Source organism: Salmo salar, chromosome ssa05 (assembly GCF_905237065.1).
Source record: "Salmo salar chromosome ssa05, Ssal_v3.1, whole genome shotgun sequence".
Lineage (NCBI taxonomy): Eukaryota > Metazoa > Chordata > Actinopteri > Salmoniformes > Salmonidae > Salmo > Salmo salar.
In genome coordinates, this window is record NC_059446.1 from 49,773,941 (window position 1) to 49,793,792 (window position 19,852).

General features: G+C 44.1%; 1 protein-coding gene across 1 annotated transcript; it reads left to right on the forward strand.

Moving 5' to 3' along the window:
• The first annotated feature begins 620 nt into the window (after positions 1-620).
• Positions 621-6,137, forward strand: LOC106605049 (terminal nucleotidyltransferase 5A). The gene is made up of 2 exons (XM_014200297.2): positions 621-1,472; positions 2,085-6,137. The coding sequence occupies exons 1-2, from the start codon at positions 1,047-1,049 to the stop codon at positions 2,862-2,864; spliced, it is 1,206 nt and encodes a 401-aa protein (XP_014055772.1). The 5' UTR covers positions 621-1,046; the 3' UTR covers positions 2,865-6,137.
• The last annotated feature ends 13,715 nt before the right edge of the window (positions 6,138-19,852 follow it).

Sequence of the window (19,852 nt, forward strand, 5' to 3'; positions counted from 1 at the left end):
ATGGCTACGTCTGCTTTTTTGCCAACGCCGCTATAGTGTCGCTGTAGTTAGAAGTCCGATTTGCTATTGGTGAGCGCACTGTATGAATTGGTGAACACACTGCTCGCTTAAACTGGATGTCAGCCGCACCAATGTGTCGGAGGAGCCAAGGAAAGCCCAAAACCCTCTCCTACCCCGGATGGCGCTGGGTCAATTGTTCGCCGTCCTATAATGGGGGTCACGTCCAGTTGCGACAAAGCCTGAGATCAAACCCCAGGCGCTCTAACTTAACTTCGTTCAAATGATAAGTGGGGTTGTACATAGCATGTGACATTCCTAAAACCTTACCTGCCTTTCAGCGAAAAGCGACGCCCACAAGCCAAGCACAATGGACAGGTAACGGTTAACTTTGATGGAAAACAAAAGTAGCCAAACTAAACCACATACTTTTCACGTGACAAGTTACATGGAAGGCTTTAAGAATTTATTGGAGACGAAAAGGGAATCAAATATTTAGAAGTTGCGCGTCACAATCCACGGGATTCCACAGAGGGCTGATCACTGCAGAACTTGCCAAGTGCGTATTCATGCAAATTAAAAAAATCATAGGCGTGCCTTAGGCGATGGAGTCACAGCCCGAACTCAGAACTCCTAGCATACCAACAAGCTCCAAAGACGGTGATGCGCACAGCTCGGATGCACTGAGTGACAACCCATGAGGAAACGTTTCACGCTCTATAAAGAAAGGAAAAAGGCAGAAGTGACGACTATCTTTGAGAGAAGATCTTATTTACTGTCCTCCCTCATCTCACGACAAAAGACCCGCAAGTCAACGGGAGTTAGCAACTGTCATTTCTTTACTGCGCACCGAGTAGCCTATTTCGCCTTGATTTTATTTATGTTACAGTATAATATAGAGGTACTGCACTCTGACTGAAGATACCGATGTGGATGAAGTTGACATTGCCCCTCTATAGCCTACTGTCACTGCGCGTAAAATCCACATTAGGATACGGGCCTGTCTCTAAATAAACTTCATAGTCAATTGCCGTTTAATTTTCTCCACAATGTCTGAAGAACATAGTTGCACTGGTGCTAGTCCTATAACTGAGGTTGAAAGCAGCAATATCAGCGTTCTCGGCTGGGAACAAGTGCAGCGCCTTGATGCTATCCTGACGGAGACCATTCCCATCCACGGCCGTGGAAACTTCCCAACTTTGGAGATGAAACCCCGACAAATAGTGAAGGTGGTGCGTAGTCGCATGGAGGAGAGGAATATCCACGTCCGGGACGTGCGGTTAAACGGGTCTGCTGCAAGCCACGTTCTTCATGAGGATAGCGGACTGGGCTACAAGGACCTTGACCTAATCTTTTGCGCGGATATGAAAGGGGAAAGTGATTTTCAGATTGTGAAGGATATCGTTTTGGACTGTCTCCTGGACTTCTTACCTGACGGGGTGAATAAGCAGAAAATATCACCACTGACTTTAAAGGTAGGCTACATTTTCCAATCAACAGTTATTGAAATAAATCAAATGGCTATTTAGAAATCAATTTCATTGATGAATATGGCCAATTGGGCTTTTACTCACCTTTGCCCTATTGAACGTCATTGTGCATGTTATTTCAAAGTGCAATAAGACACGTTTACTGATAGTATAATGTTGATTTTATCCAGCTAAGAGGATTGCAGTAAGCCCATTTAAAGCGGATCCCGTTTCCTCGGCCACCTAAGTTCCATAGATAGGGCAGCCAATGTTTGCCCCTTATTGTAGGCTACAGAAAGATGCAATGAAAATATGTGCCAATGTAATTACATTTATACCTCTTTATGTGGCGCTATAGAAGATGAACTGTTCCTGATTTAGTGCTTGTATCGGTTTAATTGGATTTAGGTCAGGAGTAGGCAACAGTTTTTAAATCCATGACAGTTATTTGTTTAAGATCATAGTGGTGCAAAAGCATTTATACAGTATTTTTAAAATCCATTCACAGTTATTCATTTTAACTGAGCAAAGGGCCTTTATAAAGTATGTATACAGTATTTCTATCCATTGACATCTGGAGCTAAAGATTAATTTCCCCTGTGTGTTTCTGTCTGACAGGAAGCCTATGTGCAGAAGATGGTGAAGGTGTGCAATGATTCAGACCGCTGGAGCCTCATCTCCCTCTCCAACAACAGAGGAAAGAACGTGGAGCTCAAGTTTGTAGACTCTCTGAGGCGGCAGTTTGAATTCAGCGTGGACTCCTTCCAGATCAAGCTGGACTCCCTGCTGCTGTTCTATGAATGCTCTGAGAACCCCATGGCCAAGACCTTCCACCCCACCATCGTGGGCGAGAGTGTGTTTGGGGACTTTGGTGCTGCCCTCGACCACCTACGCCAGAAGGTGATCTGCACGCGCAACCCAGAGGAGATCCGGGGCGGCGGTCTGCTCAAGTACTGTCACCTGCTGGTAAGGGGCTTCCAAGCCGACTCCGAGACAGAGATGAAGTCCCTGCAGCGTTACATGTGCTCGCGCTTCTTCATCGACTTCTCGGATATCAGCGAGCAGCAGCGCAAGCTGGAGTCCTACCTGCAAAACCACTTTGTGGGCCTGGAGGACCGCAAGTACGACTACTTGATGACCCTGCATGGGGTGGTCAACGAGAGTACGGTGTGCCTGATGGGACATGAGAGGCGGCAGACCCTGGGGCTGATCGCCATGCTGGCGGTGCGCGTGCTGGCCGAGCAGAACGTCATCCCAAATGTGGCTAACGTCACCTGCTACTACCAGCCAGCCGCCTACGTGGCAGACGGTAACTTCAGTAACTACTACATAGCCCAGGTACAGCCCATGTTCCACTGCCAGCAGCATGCCTACTCCACCTGGCTACCCTGCAACTGAGACAGGACAGGGAAAGGAAGGAAGGAAGGAAGGAGTGAGTGAGAGAGAGAGAGGGGGAGGGAGAGTCTGATTCATTCATACAGGTGCTGAATCACTGGGCTGACTCACTGTAAAGTGTTTTTCAGATAAATGAATGAAAAAAAAGGTATCCCCATGACTCACCAACCTGTATTGAATTTCATTTAGTTATGTTCTGTTAGAGAGTGATGGGGGGGGAGAGAAAATAACAGTTGGGTCTCAGCTCCTGTGAGGTCCGTCTTAAACCAATGGCAGGACAGTTTACTGTGAAAATGCCACCCTGTCCGACACCTAACCCAAGCTTGGGAAGTATGGGATGGAGTTTTGCCCAATACAATGCAAACAATGATGGACAAGAATGAAAACCGCAGCAGCAGCAATAGTTTCATTGACACTGACCTGGATTGACTGACTCTGTTGCAAACTGAAAAGGCAGTTGCATTGAGCGATAGACAGACAATAACGTGTGGCTGCATCTGTGTCCTGTGGTGTCCAGCTGCCTCCATGGCTGTGAGGAGGATGCAGGCCCCTTTTGCTCTCTGAGGGGTGTGTGGCTTGCACCCTGGCGCGCGTTGGGCAATGTCCCAGCAACACAGGGGTTACTAGAGCACCGTAAAACTCTATTTCCGGTGAGATATCATCACAAGCTTTGAATGACAAAAACGACACCTTAACTAGTAATGATTGATATGAACATGATGTGTTTACAAACCAAAGATTTTTCATTTATTGTTTTTAATACCCAAGTTTGGTGGGGAAGAAAAATAATGTATAATGCTATCTATATTTGTATATGTGAACATGTGTTTTAAGTGCCTAACGCCTATCAGTCGTATAGGTAGAGGAATAATGAGCAGCAGGCCATATCGTTTTGTGAATAAATCCAGTTTGATTTTCGTCAGGCACACAAGACAATGGCACCCCAGAGGCTTGTGAATGTAACCGTGAAATCCTGATACAGTCCGTGTTGATGTTATATTTTTTGGAAGAAAACTACATATCCCCTTGCAGTCATAGAGTATTAGTCGATGGGGGAGAGGTGGGGTTTTGCTGTACTTTGTACAAAGTAGTTTGACAGGTTGATACAAGACCTTGCGTTAACATTTGCTGATATTTTAAACATTCCAGCTCCAATTAATAATAGCAGTACCTCCTCCTCATAGGTGTGTTGAAGCCACAGAGGCTAGAGCACTATTTTATGTTGCTCTCCCATAGTCATTTTCAGACAAACAAACTCCACAGGAATATTAGTTTGTGCCATAGTGCATGTACAGAGATGGTTTAATATTGTTTTGTCGTTGTTCATGTCGACTTATTCAGTTTCACATGGTTTAAACTTAACTGTATTTTGTATAGGGGTGCTTATCTTTTAACTCACCTTTTGTAGCAAGTTCACAGCAGGCTGAGGGATTGACAAACCTTTGTCGGAAGAAATAGATCGAAAAAATAAATGCAGAAGGGAAGAGAGACGGAACGGATCGAAAAGGCAAAGAGAGAATCGGTGTGTGTTCCTGTGTTGCCTTCTAGGTTGTTATTTGCTGAGACACCGTAGCAGGGAATTACGCAGCTGCCGAAGAGGTTGAACTTAGCTGGGCTGTGTTTGTAGTATATGCGCTCGCTTTGGGTCAGCTGCATACCTACCAGAAAATGTTGTACCAAATGTTTATCTGCCGGCCGCTTGCCCAATATTGAATGAGTGTTCTGCCTTTTGTCGATGGAGAGCGAGGTTGAAGATGTGTTGTTTTTATATTGAAGTACAGATATTGAGCTGTAGGGGGAAAAGAAAGAGAAAAACACTTGTGAAGGAGTGCAAGTGAGGGACAGAGGAAAAACGTGAGAGGCAGGGAGCTGGGCTGGGGAGATAGGTGCAGATGGTGAAGGGGTTTGTCTTGCTTTCACCACAGACAGACATGCACAGTGGTAATACCTCTCCCTCCCATCTTAAGAGGACCTAAGCAGAGAGAATAGGCAGGAGAGAGAGGGGTCCTGGTACACACAACACAACTTTAGGAAGGTAGCCTGTTAAGCCTAGCACTATTAATCATTACCTCTGTGTGTCAGGGCCTCTTCTCTGGGGGACTGAACAGATATCCACGCATGCCTTATGAGCTTTGATAACATTCCCTGGGTTGGTGCACTGCCATGGTATTACTGTAAATGACCTGTTAATTGAGGCTAGGTTAGGCAGTGGTTACATGATCTAACTGCTATGCTGTAAGTTCCAAGCCCATCCGGAAATACTGTCTCATGCTAATTCAGTTTCTCTAATGCCATTTCTCAACATAACCTCTGAAATATGTTGATAGGAATTGATTTTTGACATAAAGATGACAATTAATGATGATTCATCACCAGTATTGTGGGTCTTGGGGTGAGAGGCAGTGTTATTAAAAATAGCAACATCGGTGTGCACTATACAAATCTGAAGTGTGTACCTTTTAGAGAATAATTAATTGTTTTCACTGTGGGTGGGATTCCTGGCTTCCTACTAGTGTACAAATGGGTCATGTCACAACTCTTTAGGACATCTTAAGGAAACTACTGTCTTTGTCTCCACTGATGAGATCCTACTCTTGTCCTCACTCCCATAATGTGTAAGCTGTAATGGAGCTCCCTTAGGGACAGAGTGAATGGACATCTAATGGAGTTCTACAGGGCGGAGGCACTCCATAGGGGATGTTAATCAGCTTAGGTGACCACTGTGTGACTGTAACCTGGGTGGTCAAGAGAACAGAGAAAATTGTACTCTCTACTCAAATCATTCTGTAGACTCCTTTTTCTCTATTTTGCTATTTCACACGTTCTGGTCTAGCATTTAACTTTTTGACTGTGTACATTTTGATGATATTGTCTGGATCGTGCAGGCGGTGTGTATTCTCATCTCTTCTCACTCTGTGAAATTGGCTCAGAACAGCTCAGCCAGCACCAGTCTACCATGTAGTTAGCAAGCAACACACAGGCTACTATGGGTTACTGCATTGTCTTGTATGCATTGTTTAAACTTTTCACCTCCTATTCATGCAGTCTTTTTTTCAATCAAACCTACAAAAAAAGAAAAAGAGCCTGCATCATATGTATTTTTTATGATTGTTATTTTTATAACTGTATCAGACACTACCATGTTGTAGCGCTTTGGAATCTGTGATCAGGTTGCAAAATATCATTTCTCAGCTTACATTTCTTTTTGCAGCTCTTGTAAACGTGTCTGTTTCGAAGATAAAGGATGTTTTCATCATTAAAAAAAACTGAAAACCACATTTTCATCTCAGTTTCTTGTTTGTAACGATGTTTATAGAATCTGTGACTGAATTGTGTTGACGATGACACTCAACTGTCTGCTCTATCTAGATTCTGATTGTTCCTGTCTAGCGTTAGGCTATTTCCCCAAACCACCTCCCAACGCTCAATGTCCAGGCTTGGCCTCAATGGTCTGCCCATCAAGGCAACTGACTTCAGGCTTCTTTTTCATGAGAGGGCATCTCTTTTAACTGACACTAGCGATTCAGCAGCTTTTAGAAGGCTGGGTTCCCTGCTTACAGAGGACAATCCTGGCCAGATCCTGCCAGACCAGACCCAAAGGGCACCGGCCAGAGAGAACTGCTCCACCGCTGCCAGAAATAGCTGGTGGTGAGTGTGAGGGATTTGCGTCCACCCAAAAAGAGACTTTAACGCTTTTGTGTTGTGAATATCTTTGCCTGCTCATCAAATTCTCTTTTGGAATTACCCAGTGCCTCCCATCCACACCAATGTAAATGTTGACTGACTGATCAGGCAAGGGCAGGGTAGCAGTGAATGGACCAGTTCCGTGGATTGAAATGGAGCTCTAAAGCAACTTAGCTCTAGTATGGGTCATATGAGTCACATGTCTCATTCCCCCACACAGAGAGAACGCGGGAGAGAGATAGAGTAAGGAAGTAAGCTATATTTAGGAGCCATGATAAGGATATTATCCCTTTCACTTAAAATTAAATGGGTGACTACTCTATGCTTGCAGACACACACTTTTCCAAACCCATCAGAAGACGAGATACGAGAACGTCTGGACAATCTGATCACATGTACCTTCAGCTTCACCAAGATCTCCAATATCTCCTCAGTGCAGCCAGCTTCAAACACCAGAAAACATTAGAGATGCCTACACAGCAAATTCTCCAGTGTTGAATCAACACTGAGCATGTTTATTTTTTTATTTTTTTTTTTGTGACCTTTATTTAACGAGGCAAGTCTGAGCATGTTAAGTGTAACACTGTTTCAGTGTTGACACAGGTCCACACTTCCAGTGTTAAATTAACACTTTCTTTGGTGTAAAGCCTTATTTACATATTTCCCAGTGTGCCTTGCCTTTTGAGAGTTTGTAGAGTTTCCACCCATGACTGTATTTGTTAGTGACAGAGACATGGTTGTTGCGTTCATTCATTTTCAGTCCTGTGGCCTTCAAGTGAGATCCTAAGTGAATATGTTATAATTAAAATTACATTCTTTAAGACAATACATACTTCATAAGGCCTTCTTTTGAGGGCCTAGTTTTACCCTTATACACATTAGCCCTTCAAGTCACACTATGCTGGCTTGCAAAGTGATGTGTAATTGCTATTGGAATCCAGCCTGAGTGGGGATATTCAACATTTGTATTTACCCGCAAGCCCTATTCAGAATGACTGCCAGGGTTGGGAAGACAGATATGGGACTACCTAAAGCAGATAAACTAGAACAACATTACAGTAACGGGGGCAATACTTCCAAGTAACAGATTGGATGAGTTTAGAAAAATGTGTGATATTTATATTTAAGTAGCATAAGATAATTAATTTATCAGTCAATGTACATGCAAAAACATAGAAACAAACAATAATAAAAAATTAAAAACTGCGATAGAGCATGGTGGGAAATATAACAATGATGGCTGTTTTTTGTTGTTGTTGTTCATCTCTGGTTATTACACCAACACTGGGGTTCTTTTACACCACTGAGTGTTAATTTAACTACTTACAGAGGTCATGTAATTTCTGAATCAACACTAGAAATGTTACATTGAAAAATCAACACTACTTAATTCACTGGCCAATTTTCTGTGTACTTAATGGCCTGTCTTTGCTTGAAAGGGATGAGAATAGACGAAACAAAATAGAATATATAGCAGACCGTATGCTTGGGGGAGATCCAAGGTCCACCGCTGTGTGACTCTCCAAAAGACAGCAGTAGTAAAAACACTGGCAATAGTTAAGAGGCTCATATCATTTTTCAGTTAATTGATTACATGTTGTGGGAGGGAATGGGGGAGGTTGTTGGATGACTGAAAAACTGATCTATCTTCTATCCTTAAATTCCCTGATGCAGAGCTCCTCCGAATTCGTTAATGGCTTTTCCACCCGGGAATAGGAGAGTGGCCGGCTACTTCATGGGATTTTCTCTCTCTCTCTCTCGCCCTCTTGCTCGCTCTCTCTCGCTTGCTCTCGCTCTCTCCCACATTTTTCCAGATTAAGGTTTTTATGGAATAAGCCAAGAAATGTTGGATCAATAGTCGACGTGGCTGACCCACCATGCAGAGATGGGAGCCAATGTTGTGATTTACGACGTGGTCTAGTCATTACAATAAAGCAGCAATTTTCTCACTTGGAAAAGTGTGAAACGGACTAGATACGGCCACGATACCTCACTTTGAGAGGCGCTTGTAAACAAATTCCAGGTGGGTGAGTTGTAAAACATTTAGGGAGCATTCATCAGCTATGGTGAATACAGCCGTGCAGAGAGAGAGATGTCAGAGTCACCGAAGGGTCACAGACAGCCAGTCCTAGACTACTGTTTCTATTGTCTATGGGGAGAGATCTGTGGTCAAATGTATCAAGCATTTCAGAATAGGAGTTCTGTACTAGTTATCTAATTCACTGTCATCTTAAAGGCAAAACTAATCCTAAATCAGCACTCCTACTCTTAGACTCTTGATATACAGGCCATGATCTACTCCTGTTTTTAGAGTCTATGGGCAATTGCTCTGATGTGGGAAATATACGACGTCATTCTCCAACATATTCATATAGTCTACCTATACTCACAAGTCATCTCATCATTGTAGAACGGTGTTACCGTGGCATTCATTTTTTAAATTACATTTTTTTCTCGATTGCTAAAACACAAAAACTGGTTCCTGTAGCACAAAAACCCATACCCTTACGTCATTCCCCAAAACACACACACATTTCCCATAACCGTAAACACTATTCACCTGTTTCCACACGTTTCAATATTAAAAACTCTTTCTGCAAAACCTTACACAAAAGTGGCCAAATAAATCATTCATTGCACAATATATTCATTCAGCAAACACATGCTCTCAATATAATTAACTCAAGTCCTCACAACCTAAACTCAAAGAGCACACATTTCTCCAGGTGCAAACATTAAGCCTCAAAATTGTTAACACACCAATCAGAATTGCAGAATCAATAAATAGGGCCTAGAGTCATGTGCTTTGGAACAATGGATCCTAACAATGCTGAAGTTGCTAGACAATAGAGAGGACGAGGACAACAACAACAAAGAGAAGTAATCTCAGATGAAATCTGTGCCACCCTAGTCCATCATGTGCTCATACATGGGAGGACTATGAGAGAAGCTGGACAGCTAGTGCAACCCAACCTAAGCCGTTACATGGTTGCATCCATTGTCCGTACTTTCAGAAGGAAAAACGGGTAATATGCCTTGTTGTTACTGTGATACATGTAATGTTGTAGTGCATATAGACTGAATCTCCACTTTGTTCTCAGTGTAGTTTTTTCAACATTGATGGATGACCATAGGTCAGTAATGGTACATTTCATTTTTGCAGAACTGAGAACTGATCTATTGGAGGTAGGCGGAGACTTCTCACAGCTGAGCAGGAGACTGCCCTGGTGAATATGGTGATTGCCAATAATGCCATCCGTTTGAGGGAAATTCAAACCCATACAGTTGAAGACCAGGTAATCTTCCAAGGAATTGACAGCATCAGCATTTCCACCATTGACCGGATCGTTCAGAAGAACCACATCAGGACAAAGCAGCTGTACCGTGTGCCTTTTGAAAGGAATTCAAACAGAGTTAAGGAGCAACGATTCCAATACGTGCAGGTAATTGCTGTACTGTACAGAATTTTTACAGTATGTAGAGTATGGCCCATCTCTCCAGCATATCAATACAGTGCAGTATAGTAATGCGTTACTGTAACTGCAGTACACAATCTTTCATTCCAGTATAGTAGTACACTACAGTACTGTACTTATAGTACAGTAAAATGTGTGTTTTTTAACTTCTGAACAGAATCTTTGAGCTGGATGCCATGGCTGACCCACAGGAGTACATCTTCATCGACAAGGCAGGGTTCAACCTAACAAAAAGGCGCAAAAGGGGGCGCAACATCATTGGTCACCGTGCCATCATACAAGTTCCTGGCAAGAGGGGAAGCAACGTCACCCTATGTGCAGCCATCAGCAATCGTGGTGTCCTCCACTGCCATGTCCAAGTTGGTCCATACAACATGGCACAACTCCTTCAATTTCTAGATCAGCTGCACAGTAACATTCTTCAACAGGAAGGGGAGCAAGGGGAACCAGAGCAAGCCCTATATGTTGTCATTTGGGATATCGTGAGTTTCTTCCGGGCTGCTCTGATTCGCGCCTGGTTCAATGACTACCCCATGTTCACCGTTCAATTTTTGCCAGCATATTCCCCATTTCTGAATCCGATTGAGGAATTTTTATCAGCATGGCGGTGGAGAGTGTATGACTGCAACCCCTACGCACAGCAAAACCTCCCGGAGGCAATGGTGGATGCCTGTGGTGATGTATCTGGAGTCTATCCAGGGTTTTCTAAGGCACACAAGGGCATTTTTACCTTGCTGCCTGGCAAGAGCAAATATAATGTGTGACGTTGATGAGATATTATGGCCTGACCCAGACCTGAGATGATGATGAACACTGATGCTGATGCTGAGTAACCTGTACATTTGCTGCATCTGGAAATAAAGCTTTTGGAAATTGGGTATTTTACTGTGCATGGACTCTTCCTTACATGTTTTGTCAGTGTGACATTTGAAAGGTCAGGTTTTTGACCAAAACAGCATATAAGGTAGTATTCCCTTATCCACTATTGTAAGAGGTATTTATTACAGTACTGTTTTGAATTTCTCTCACCAGGGTGTTCCTGAAAGGGTTATCCGAATAGTCAGTGCTGTGATTTTACAAAGTTCCAAATGATTTCTCTGAAAACCTATTCTAAACACTTTGGTAGCAGTGTTTTGAATTAATCCCTCGTGTGTAACAAACAGTCGTGTAGTCTGTGTTTTTGACAGCTTGTGTGTGAGTTGTCTGAGGGCAAAGTTTGAACTGGGACCCAGAAGTTAGATGTTTGTACTGTTGGGTGTGAGTTTTTAAAATTGTGTGTGAAGATTTGAGAAAAGGGTTTTGTGTCTAAGCCATTGAGAAAAACTGTAACACCAGTACAGTAACAAGTACAGTAACAATTCCCACCGGGCCAGACCACCACAAACTGTCTATTCTGTTCTGCTCTATTCTGTTTAACCATTCGCCTTACTCTATTTAATCATTGGCCTTCTACAGTTGAATCAGGTGATTTAGGAACTTAACACGGCTCTGTATTTCAACAGTGCCATGCCACTATAAACATCCTAATGATGGAAACATGTTGGTTATAACAGTAAACCTCAACAGTGCCATGACTGTCATTGACATAACCAATATGCCATGTCATCTCCATCATCCCATTGAGAATAGACCATGACAATGCTGTCTGAGTGACACAGAGTTTTTCCAAAATAACACACAGGATGAGGACAGAGTGAATCCTCCCAGCTGAAAGATATGAATTGATGAGAAGTAGGACAGACAGGCAGGCACCCAGGCTTTTGTTGAGGGAGGTGTGTCGACGATCAATGACAAAAGGTAACAGGAGGGCACACAGCCTTAACTGTGTTACTGTGTGCTTTTCTGAGAACAGGCACTCCACTCAGTGCCAGTACACCTCTTACTTCATACATACCTCTAGTGTGTTGAGTATAGTGTGTTATCTTTTATTATAGATAATAGAAAAACAGAAAGAGAGAGACACGAAGAGAGAGGGGTCAGAGGAGCAGGAGTATCAAAGGGAAGACGAGTGGAGAGACAGGGGGGAATAAAGAGAGTCAGAGCAACTGAGAGGAGAGAGTGAAGTGAAACAGAGATACAGGGAGAGCAGGGGAATCTGTGAGAGGATGGAATGGTAGGGGGAGAGAGATTCAGAGAGAATGAAAGGGAAGAGAGAGTTGGAGACACTGAAGGAGAGGGAAAGCAGTGCAGAGTAGTGACATGCAGTCAGGGTAGGTAGTCCTTACCCTGTGATAATCTAATACAAAAAGTATGTTACGAAAAGCCAGATAATTTTTTTTATGATATAAAAATGATATCAAATTTTGTTATCTGATGTCTTTTCTCAATGATTCTGGTGGTTTTTATAAAATGTTTTTTGTTGTTGTTGCTAAAACTGCACCAGGGTGTTCATGCCTTCCTTTTCATCAATTCAAATCGTTGATGCACACGGCCATTCCGGACTCCAGTCACTGCTAATGGACAGGGTCATCATAGGCGTCACTGCTTTGCCTAGCTTCATTCGTTGCATTGACGATTTCATATTTTGCTCATGCGTATTGCCTAAACATTGTGTGTGTAAACCTGGGGTAATATATTACATTTTATTGTCACAAAGACCAGATAGGTGCAGTGAAATGTGTTGTTTTACAGGGTCAGCACCCATGGAGCAAATTAGGGTTATGTGATTTGCTCTAGGGGACATTGAGAGATTTTTCAATTTGTTGGCTTGGGAATTCAAACCACCAACCTTTTGATTACTGGCCAAAAGCTCTAACCACTAGGCTACCTGCCGCCCTAAGCTCTGCACATTTGGGCGTGTCTACATAATTTGGTGTTCGCATCCCTTGAACTGAACGTAGCTGGCAAAAACAACCATTGGAGGGTTCGAAGAATGGAACGTCAAATATAATGGGTTAAGACCAGACATAGGCAGAATACAGGAGCTCTATAAGACGTGACTTTATTCATGACATGCAACCACCATCTACAGTGGGGGAAAAAAGTATTTGATCCCCTGACGATTTTGTACGTTTGCACACTGACAAAGAAATGATCAGCCTATAATTTTAATGGTCGGTTTATTTGAACAGTGAGAGACAGAATAACAACAACAAAATCCAGAAAAACGCATGTCAGAAATGTTATAAATTGATTTGCATTTTAATGAGGGAAATAAGTATTTGACCCCCTCTCAATCAGAAAGATTTCTGGCTCCCAGGTGTCTTTTATACAGGTAACGAGCTGAGATTAGGAGCACACTTTTAAAGGGAGTGCTCCTAACCGCAGCTTGTTACATGTAAAAAAGACACCTGTCCACAGAAGCAATCAATCAATCAGATTCCAAACTCTCCACCATGGCCAAGCCCAAAGAGCTCTCCAAGGATGTCAGGGACAAGATTGTAGACCTACACAAGGCTGGAATGGGCTACAAGACCATCGCCAAGCAGCTTGGTGAGAAGGTGACAACATTTGGTGCGATTATTCGCAAATGGAAGAAACACAAAAGAACTGTCAATATCCCTCGGCCTGGGGCTCCATGCAAGATCTCACCTCGTGGGGTTGCAATGATCATGAGAACGGTGAGGAATCAGCCCAGAACTACACGGGAGGATCTTGTCAATGATCTCAAGGCAGCTGGGACCATAGTCACCAAGAAAACAATTGGTAACACACTACGCCGTGAAGGACTGAAATCCTGCAGTGCCCGCAAGGTCCCCCTGCTCAAGAATACATATACATGCCTGTCTGAAGTTTGCCAATGAACATCTGAATGATTCAGAGAACAACTGGTGAAAGTGTTGTGGTCACATGAGACCAAAATGGAGCTCTTTGGCATCAACTCAACTCGGTGTGTTTGGAGGAGGAGGAATGCTGCCTATGACCCCAAGAACACCATCTCCACCATCAAACATGGAGGTGGAAACATTATGCTTTGGAGGTGTTTTTCTGCTAAGGGGACAGGACAACTTCACCGCATCAAAGGGACGATGTACGGGGCCATGTACCGTCTAATCTTGGGTGAGAACATCCTTCCCTCAGCCAGGGCATTGAAAATGGGTCGTGGATGGGCATTCCAGCATGACAATGACCCAAAACACACGGCCAAGGCAACAAAGGAGTGGCTCAAGAAGAAGCACATTAAGGTCCTGGAGTGGCCTAGCCAGTCTCCAGACCTTAATCCCATAGAAAATCTGTGGAGGGAGCTGAAGGTTCGAGTTGCCAAACGTCAGCCTCGAAACTTTAATGACTTGGAGAAGATCTGCAAAGAGGAGTGGGACAAAATCCCTCCTGAGATGTGTGCAAACCTGGTGGCCAACTACAAGAAACGTCTGACCTCTGTGATTGCCAACAAGGGTTTTGCCACCAAGTACTAAGTCATGTTTTGCAGAGGGGTCAAATACTTATTTCCCCTATTAAAATGCAAATCATTTTATAACATTTTGACATGCGTTTTTCTGTTTTTTTGTTGTTATTCTGTCTCTCACTGTTCAAATAAACCTACCATTAAAATTATAGACTGATCATTTCTTTGTAAGTGGGCAAATGTACAAAATCAGCAGGGGATCAAATACTTTTTTCCCCCACTGTACCTAACTGCTAGCTGTCGGGCAGGCAAACAGTGAGTTTTGGACTGTCCACTTGTCTGAAACATCATTACTAATTAACAGATGTTACCTGGACTTTTACACATCTTGATGTTGGACTTTTGCTTTTTGGACATAATGGGAATGGGGCTTCTCCCACCACTCAATGCGTGACTGAGCCTTGGTTTTTACAAGATGGATGCGACTAACTACAACAATTCTACATGGGGGTGCACCAGTGCAGGGGGATTCTGCTCTCTGACCGGGTGGATGCCCTAATTGATGGAGGAGCCTACCTGTGTTCTGTGTGGGGGGATAACTGTTCTACCAGCTAATGTTTGTGTCTGTGTGACTTTTTGTGTCCGTGTGAAAATGGAACCAATGGAGGCGGTTGGCGATGCACCTCCCATACGACTGTGGACATGGGGTTCTGCTGTGACTTCTAAAACGTTGTCACCGAGAGATTCACCTTGATGGACAGACAAATGGATTTCATTTACAGGTAGGCCTAAATGCATTTTCTTTTGCAATTTGCAGGTTAGGCTACTGTTGTATGAACATGAGAACAAACCAAATGTGTGTGTGTGTTAGCGCGTGCTGTGCGCAGTGCATTGGAATAATTGTGAAAGGCTATAGAGTTTGCGTTGCAAACTATTTGAATGAAATATGTCAATATTATTGGTATTTTAGTGCCACCTATCAGTTGTAACTGTGGATGCTACATCAGCCTATGGCTGAGCAGTGTGTCATTTTGTCAGATAATGTAAAATACGCCTTGGCTACATTGGTATTTACATTGTTTGTCAATTTTGGTTAGTAGCCTATATCACTCTGGTTGTTGGAGCTATCTGTTGTGTGGGGAACTTCATCAAGGTTTATTTGTGAGTAAATCTGGTTTTGATAGTAGCCAGTGCCAACCCAGCCACCGCCTGCACCGCACGTCACTGGCGCAGAGAGAGACTGAGAGAGAGAGAGGGGTGGTGAGATTGAGAGGGGGAGAGCAGGAGAAACTGTGAGTGGAGGGGATGGCACTGGTGAGAGAGTCAGAGAGAATGAGAAGGGGGGGGGGTGGAGAGAAAGGGAAGGTGATCCTCTTGTCTGGGGGATTAGACTCATTGAGGTTAGTCAGACCCTGTGGCCTGCAGCACATATAATCATATCACACTCTCAGCACCTGAGGTAGAAATAGGGGGAGAGAGAAAGTTCTGAAAAGGAAAAATAACCATGCTGACAGGGAGAAATGTGTATACAAGGATAGATGAAGAGAGAGAGAAAGTGATGAGGGAAACATGCACACACATTAACACACATTGGCATGACACACCGTGTGCAGTGTTGATTTGGGCGTAGCACTGTTTACTATGGGTGTGTGGCATGGAGAGACTTATCAATACTAGTTAACCCATTCATCAATAAAAAATAAATGCTACTGTTATCCATGTGTTATCTAGCGAACACAAACACACTGACACATATTTAAACATATTGAAACTGGAACACAACACCCACGCATAGGTGGTAAACTTGTCAGCTAGTAGGGCTCGGCTCTGCCCTTACCTTTTAAACACACTTGTAAATGTAACGTTATGACTGAAACTACTGTTTCCTGCAGGAGCGAAAAGAGGTACAACATAGTATGGGGGAGTCTCACTCTCACGAGTTTGGTTGAAGGACCTAAAATTACACCTGACAGGGCTTATGAAATCCACGCCTCGCTGGAAGCCCCTCCTTCCACAAGTGATAAGCTAGAAGCTCGGATTCATTCCTATTATTTAATGCCTCTCTTTAACGGGCCCAGGAATGGGCGGTGCGGGGCCAAACAGGCGGTGTACCTCATTTGTCTCCTTCAGGGAACAGTAGTTATAGTCAACTTTGGTATAACATACTATGGGGGAATAGAATCCCGCGCCAAGCTGACCCCAAAGGTTACTAAATGAAACGGCCCATGGCAGACCTGACCCCAAATGCCTCAGTCCTTGTATTGTGCACACGGCGTGCTGCCTAGTATCTATCCCCTGTCCCAGCCATAAACACACTGTGGGCTACACTGGGAGAAGTGACATCCAAGCAATAAAACCTCACAAAAGTGTATGGTGATGCCCAACTCGCCGCAGCACAAATATCTCATACAGTCAACCCTTTAAACAACAACCAAGACGCTGCCAGCCTCCTGGTGGAATGGGTGCGTACACCACTAAGTAACCCTTGCCCCTTGCCGCTATACGCCAGGGCCCAGTTTCCCAAAAGCATCTGAAGGCTAAGTTCATCGTTAGAACCATAGGATCCTTCAGATGCTTTTGTGAAACTGGGCCCTGGGAGATCCAGTGGGACAAAAAGCCGGTCACTTAACTGGTTATCCCCCGTAAAGCACAGGGCATGTAGCCTCTGTTACTCTTCAGAAGCAAAAGGAGGAGAATAGGGAAATAGCTCAAAAGCTAAGGACCTGTAGGGAATTTGGACTCAACGTAATCTTAGAGTCGCCTGGGGGCGAACTGAGTTCAGGAAGGGTGTATGGATAACTAGTGGAACTCCCCAAGATGTTCACTGAGGCCAAAGCTATGAGCTGTTGTGGGAGCAGCTTGACCGTATGGTACGTAAGAAGTGTCCATCAAGCCAATCCAAATTGTGGGAGGTGCTTCAGGAAGCATGGAGTGAAATCTCTTAAGATTACCTAAAGAAATTGACAACTAGACTGCCAAAGGTCTGCAAGGCTGTAATTGCCGCGAATGGAGGATTCTTTGACGAAAACAAAATTTGAATGACACAATTATTATTTCAATTAAAAATCATTATTTATAACACATTTCCTATTCCTTTTGCAACTCATTTCATGTATGTTTTTATGGAAAACAATGACATTTCTAAGTGGCCCCAAACTTTTGAACAGTAGTGTACGTCTGGTAAAACGAGGGGCGGGGGTGTGTGCCTATTTGTCAATAACAGCTGGCGTGTGCTGTCTAATATTAAAGAAGTCTTGAGGTATTGCTCGCCTGAGGTTGAGTACCATATGATAAGCTGTAGACTACACTATCTACCAAGAGAGTTCTCATCTATATTATTCATAGCCTTCTATTTACCACCACAAACCGATGCCGGCACGAAGACGCACTCAACCAGCTGTATAAGCAAACAAGAAAATGCTCATCCAAAAGCGGCACTCCTAGTGGCCGGGGACTTCAATGCAGGCAAACTTAAATCTGTTTTACCTAATTTCTACCAGCATGTCACATTTCTTTTACCTTTAACCACTAGGCTACCTGCCACCCACATGTGCAACCAGAGGGAAAAAAAACTCTAGACCACATTTACTCCACACACAGAGATGCATGCAAAGCTCTCCCCCGTCCTCCATTTGGCAAATATGACCATAATTCTATCCTCCTTATTCATGCTTACAAGCAAAAACTAATGTAGGAAGTACCAGTTACTCGCTCAATACGGAAATGGTCAGATGACGCGGATGCTACGCTACAGAACTGTTTTGCTAGCACAGACTGGAATATGTTCTGGAATTCATCAAAGGGCATTGAGGAGTATACCACCTCAGTCATCGGTAGCATCAGTAAGTACATTGACGACGTCGTCCCGACAGTGACCGTATGCACATATCCCAACCAGAAGCCATGGATTACAGGTAAATGTTTTCTTAACTCTTCTTGAACTGCACTGTTGGTTAAGGGCTTATAAGGTAGATTTTCACAGTAAGGTCTACACATGTTGTATTCGGCGCAGGTGACAAATACATTTTGATTTGATTTGTAGGAGAGGGTCTTCAGTTCCACTGACGACAGAGGCTCAAAGGCAGTGTCTCCTAATCCAGCTCCAAGAACCCATTTGGGTGCAATATGTTTAGAGACCGATCTGAGACAACATACACCTTTCAGGAAGCGTACAACTGGGGGGTGGGCCCCTGGTGTGGCTCCGTCAATTCCCACATGACACACTGACATAGCGGCCACGTACACTTTTAAAGTGGAGAATGCCTGCCCCTGCTCGAAAAGCTCCTGTAGGTACATACGGATGTCCCTCACAGAACACTGAAAATGAACCAGGCCTTTTTCTTGGTACCAGAACTCAAACGCTTGCCACTTATATGCATACAGCCCTCTCGTGGAGGGCGCACTTGTGGACTAAATGGTAGCAATAACATTCAGATGTAATCCTCTAGCCATCAGATTGGCCCTCTTAGGGGCCAGGCACATAGAAACCAAATAGAAACCAAATCCCTGGCCTTGCGTGCTAAAACTGCCTGTTCACCTGGAATGGCAGGTCCCTGTGCAACTGGAGTTGCCATGGGTCCCCGCCTAAAAGGTGAATGATCTCCGTGAATCTAGAATGCCTAGGCCAACGGGAAGCCTCCCGGCAGACCCTCTCCGAAGTGAACGTGGGCTGAATCACAACCACTGGTGGAAACGCAGAAAGGAGGGTCCGAGGCCACTGGTTCGTCAGAGCGTCCATTCCCAATGGGGCACTCAGGTCTCTCAATGACAAAAATAGATAACACTCCATGTTTTCTCGAGCTGCGTAAAGATCTACATTGGCGCTGCTGAAACTCTCTCATATCTGGACAACCACCTAGGGGTGTAGTCTCCACTCCTGAGGAAGAGCCCCCCCCCCCCACCCCCGGATAGCATATCCGCACCCTTGAGGCAACCGGGAATATGCTTTGCACGTAGTGAGAGCAAATGCGCACTGCTCCACAGCAACAGGGTCCGAGCCAATGTGAGGAGAGGGCGGGACAGTGCCCCCCGACCCGGCCTGTTAATGAATGCCACCATTGTCATGATGTCAGTTCTGACTAGAACATGCCAGCCCGACAAACATTGGAAGAGGTGCCTGAGCGCCTGTTACGTTCCCCAGTTTCTGTTGTGGTTTGTGTATTATCATGTATGTATTTCAGGAGATGGATTCCTGAAGTTCTCAACGAGCAGCTGATTGGGCAATCAACATTGATTGTTTGGAGAGCTGACCCCGCCCCCTCATCAGGACGCAGCTGTCTCCAATTACTAACTTCTTCTGAAGCTATATAAGCCCCAGTTCTGTTGCTCAGAAGGGAGATGATTGCTGAGAGACAAGGCTAATGGCTGAGGGTTATAGCATGTTGGTTGTTTCCAAGAATTTTGGTATGTACTGTGTCCGTTGTTGCTGAGGGAGCTGATTGGTTGTGTGTGTCAATAGGATGCAGTGTTTTGATTATTGACTTACATTTGTGTAATTCTGTTTCATTTGTTCCCAGGGGGAAGGGGAAGGCACCTAGGGAGTGTTT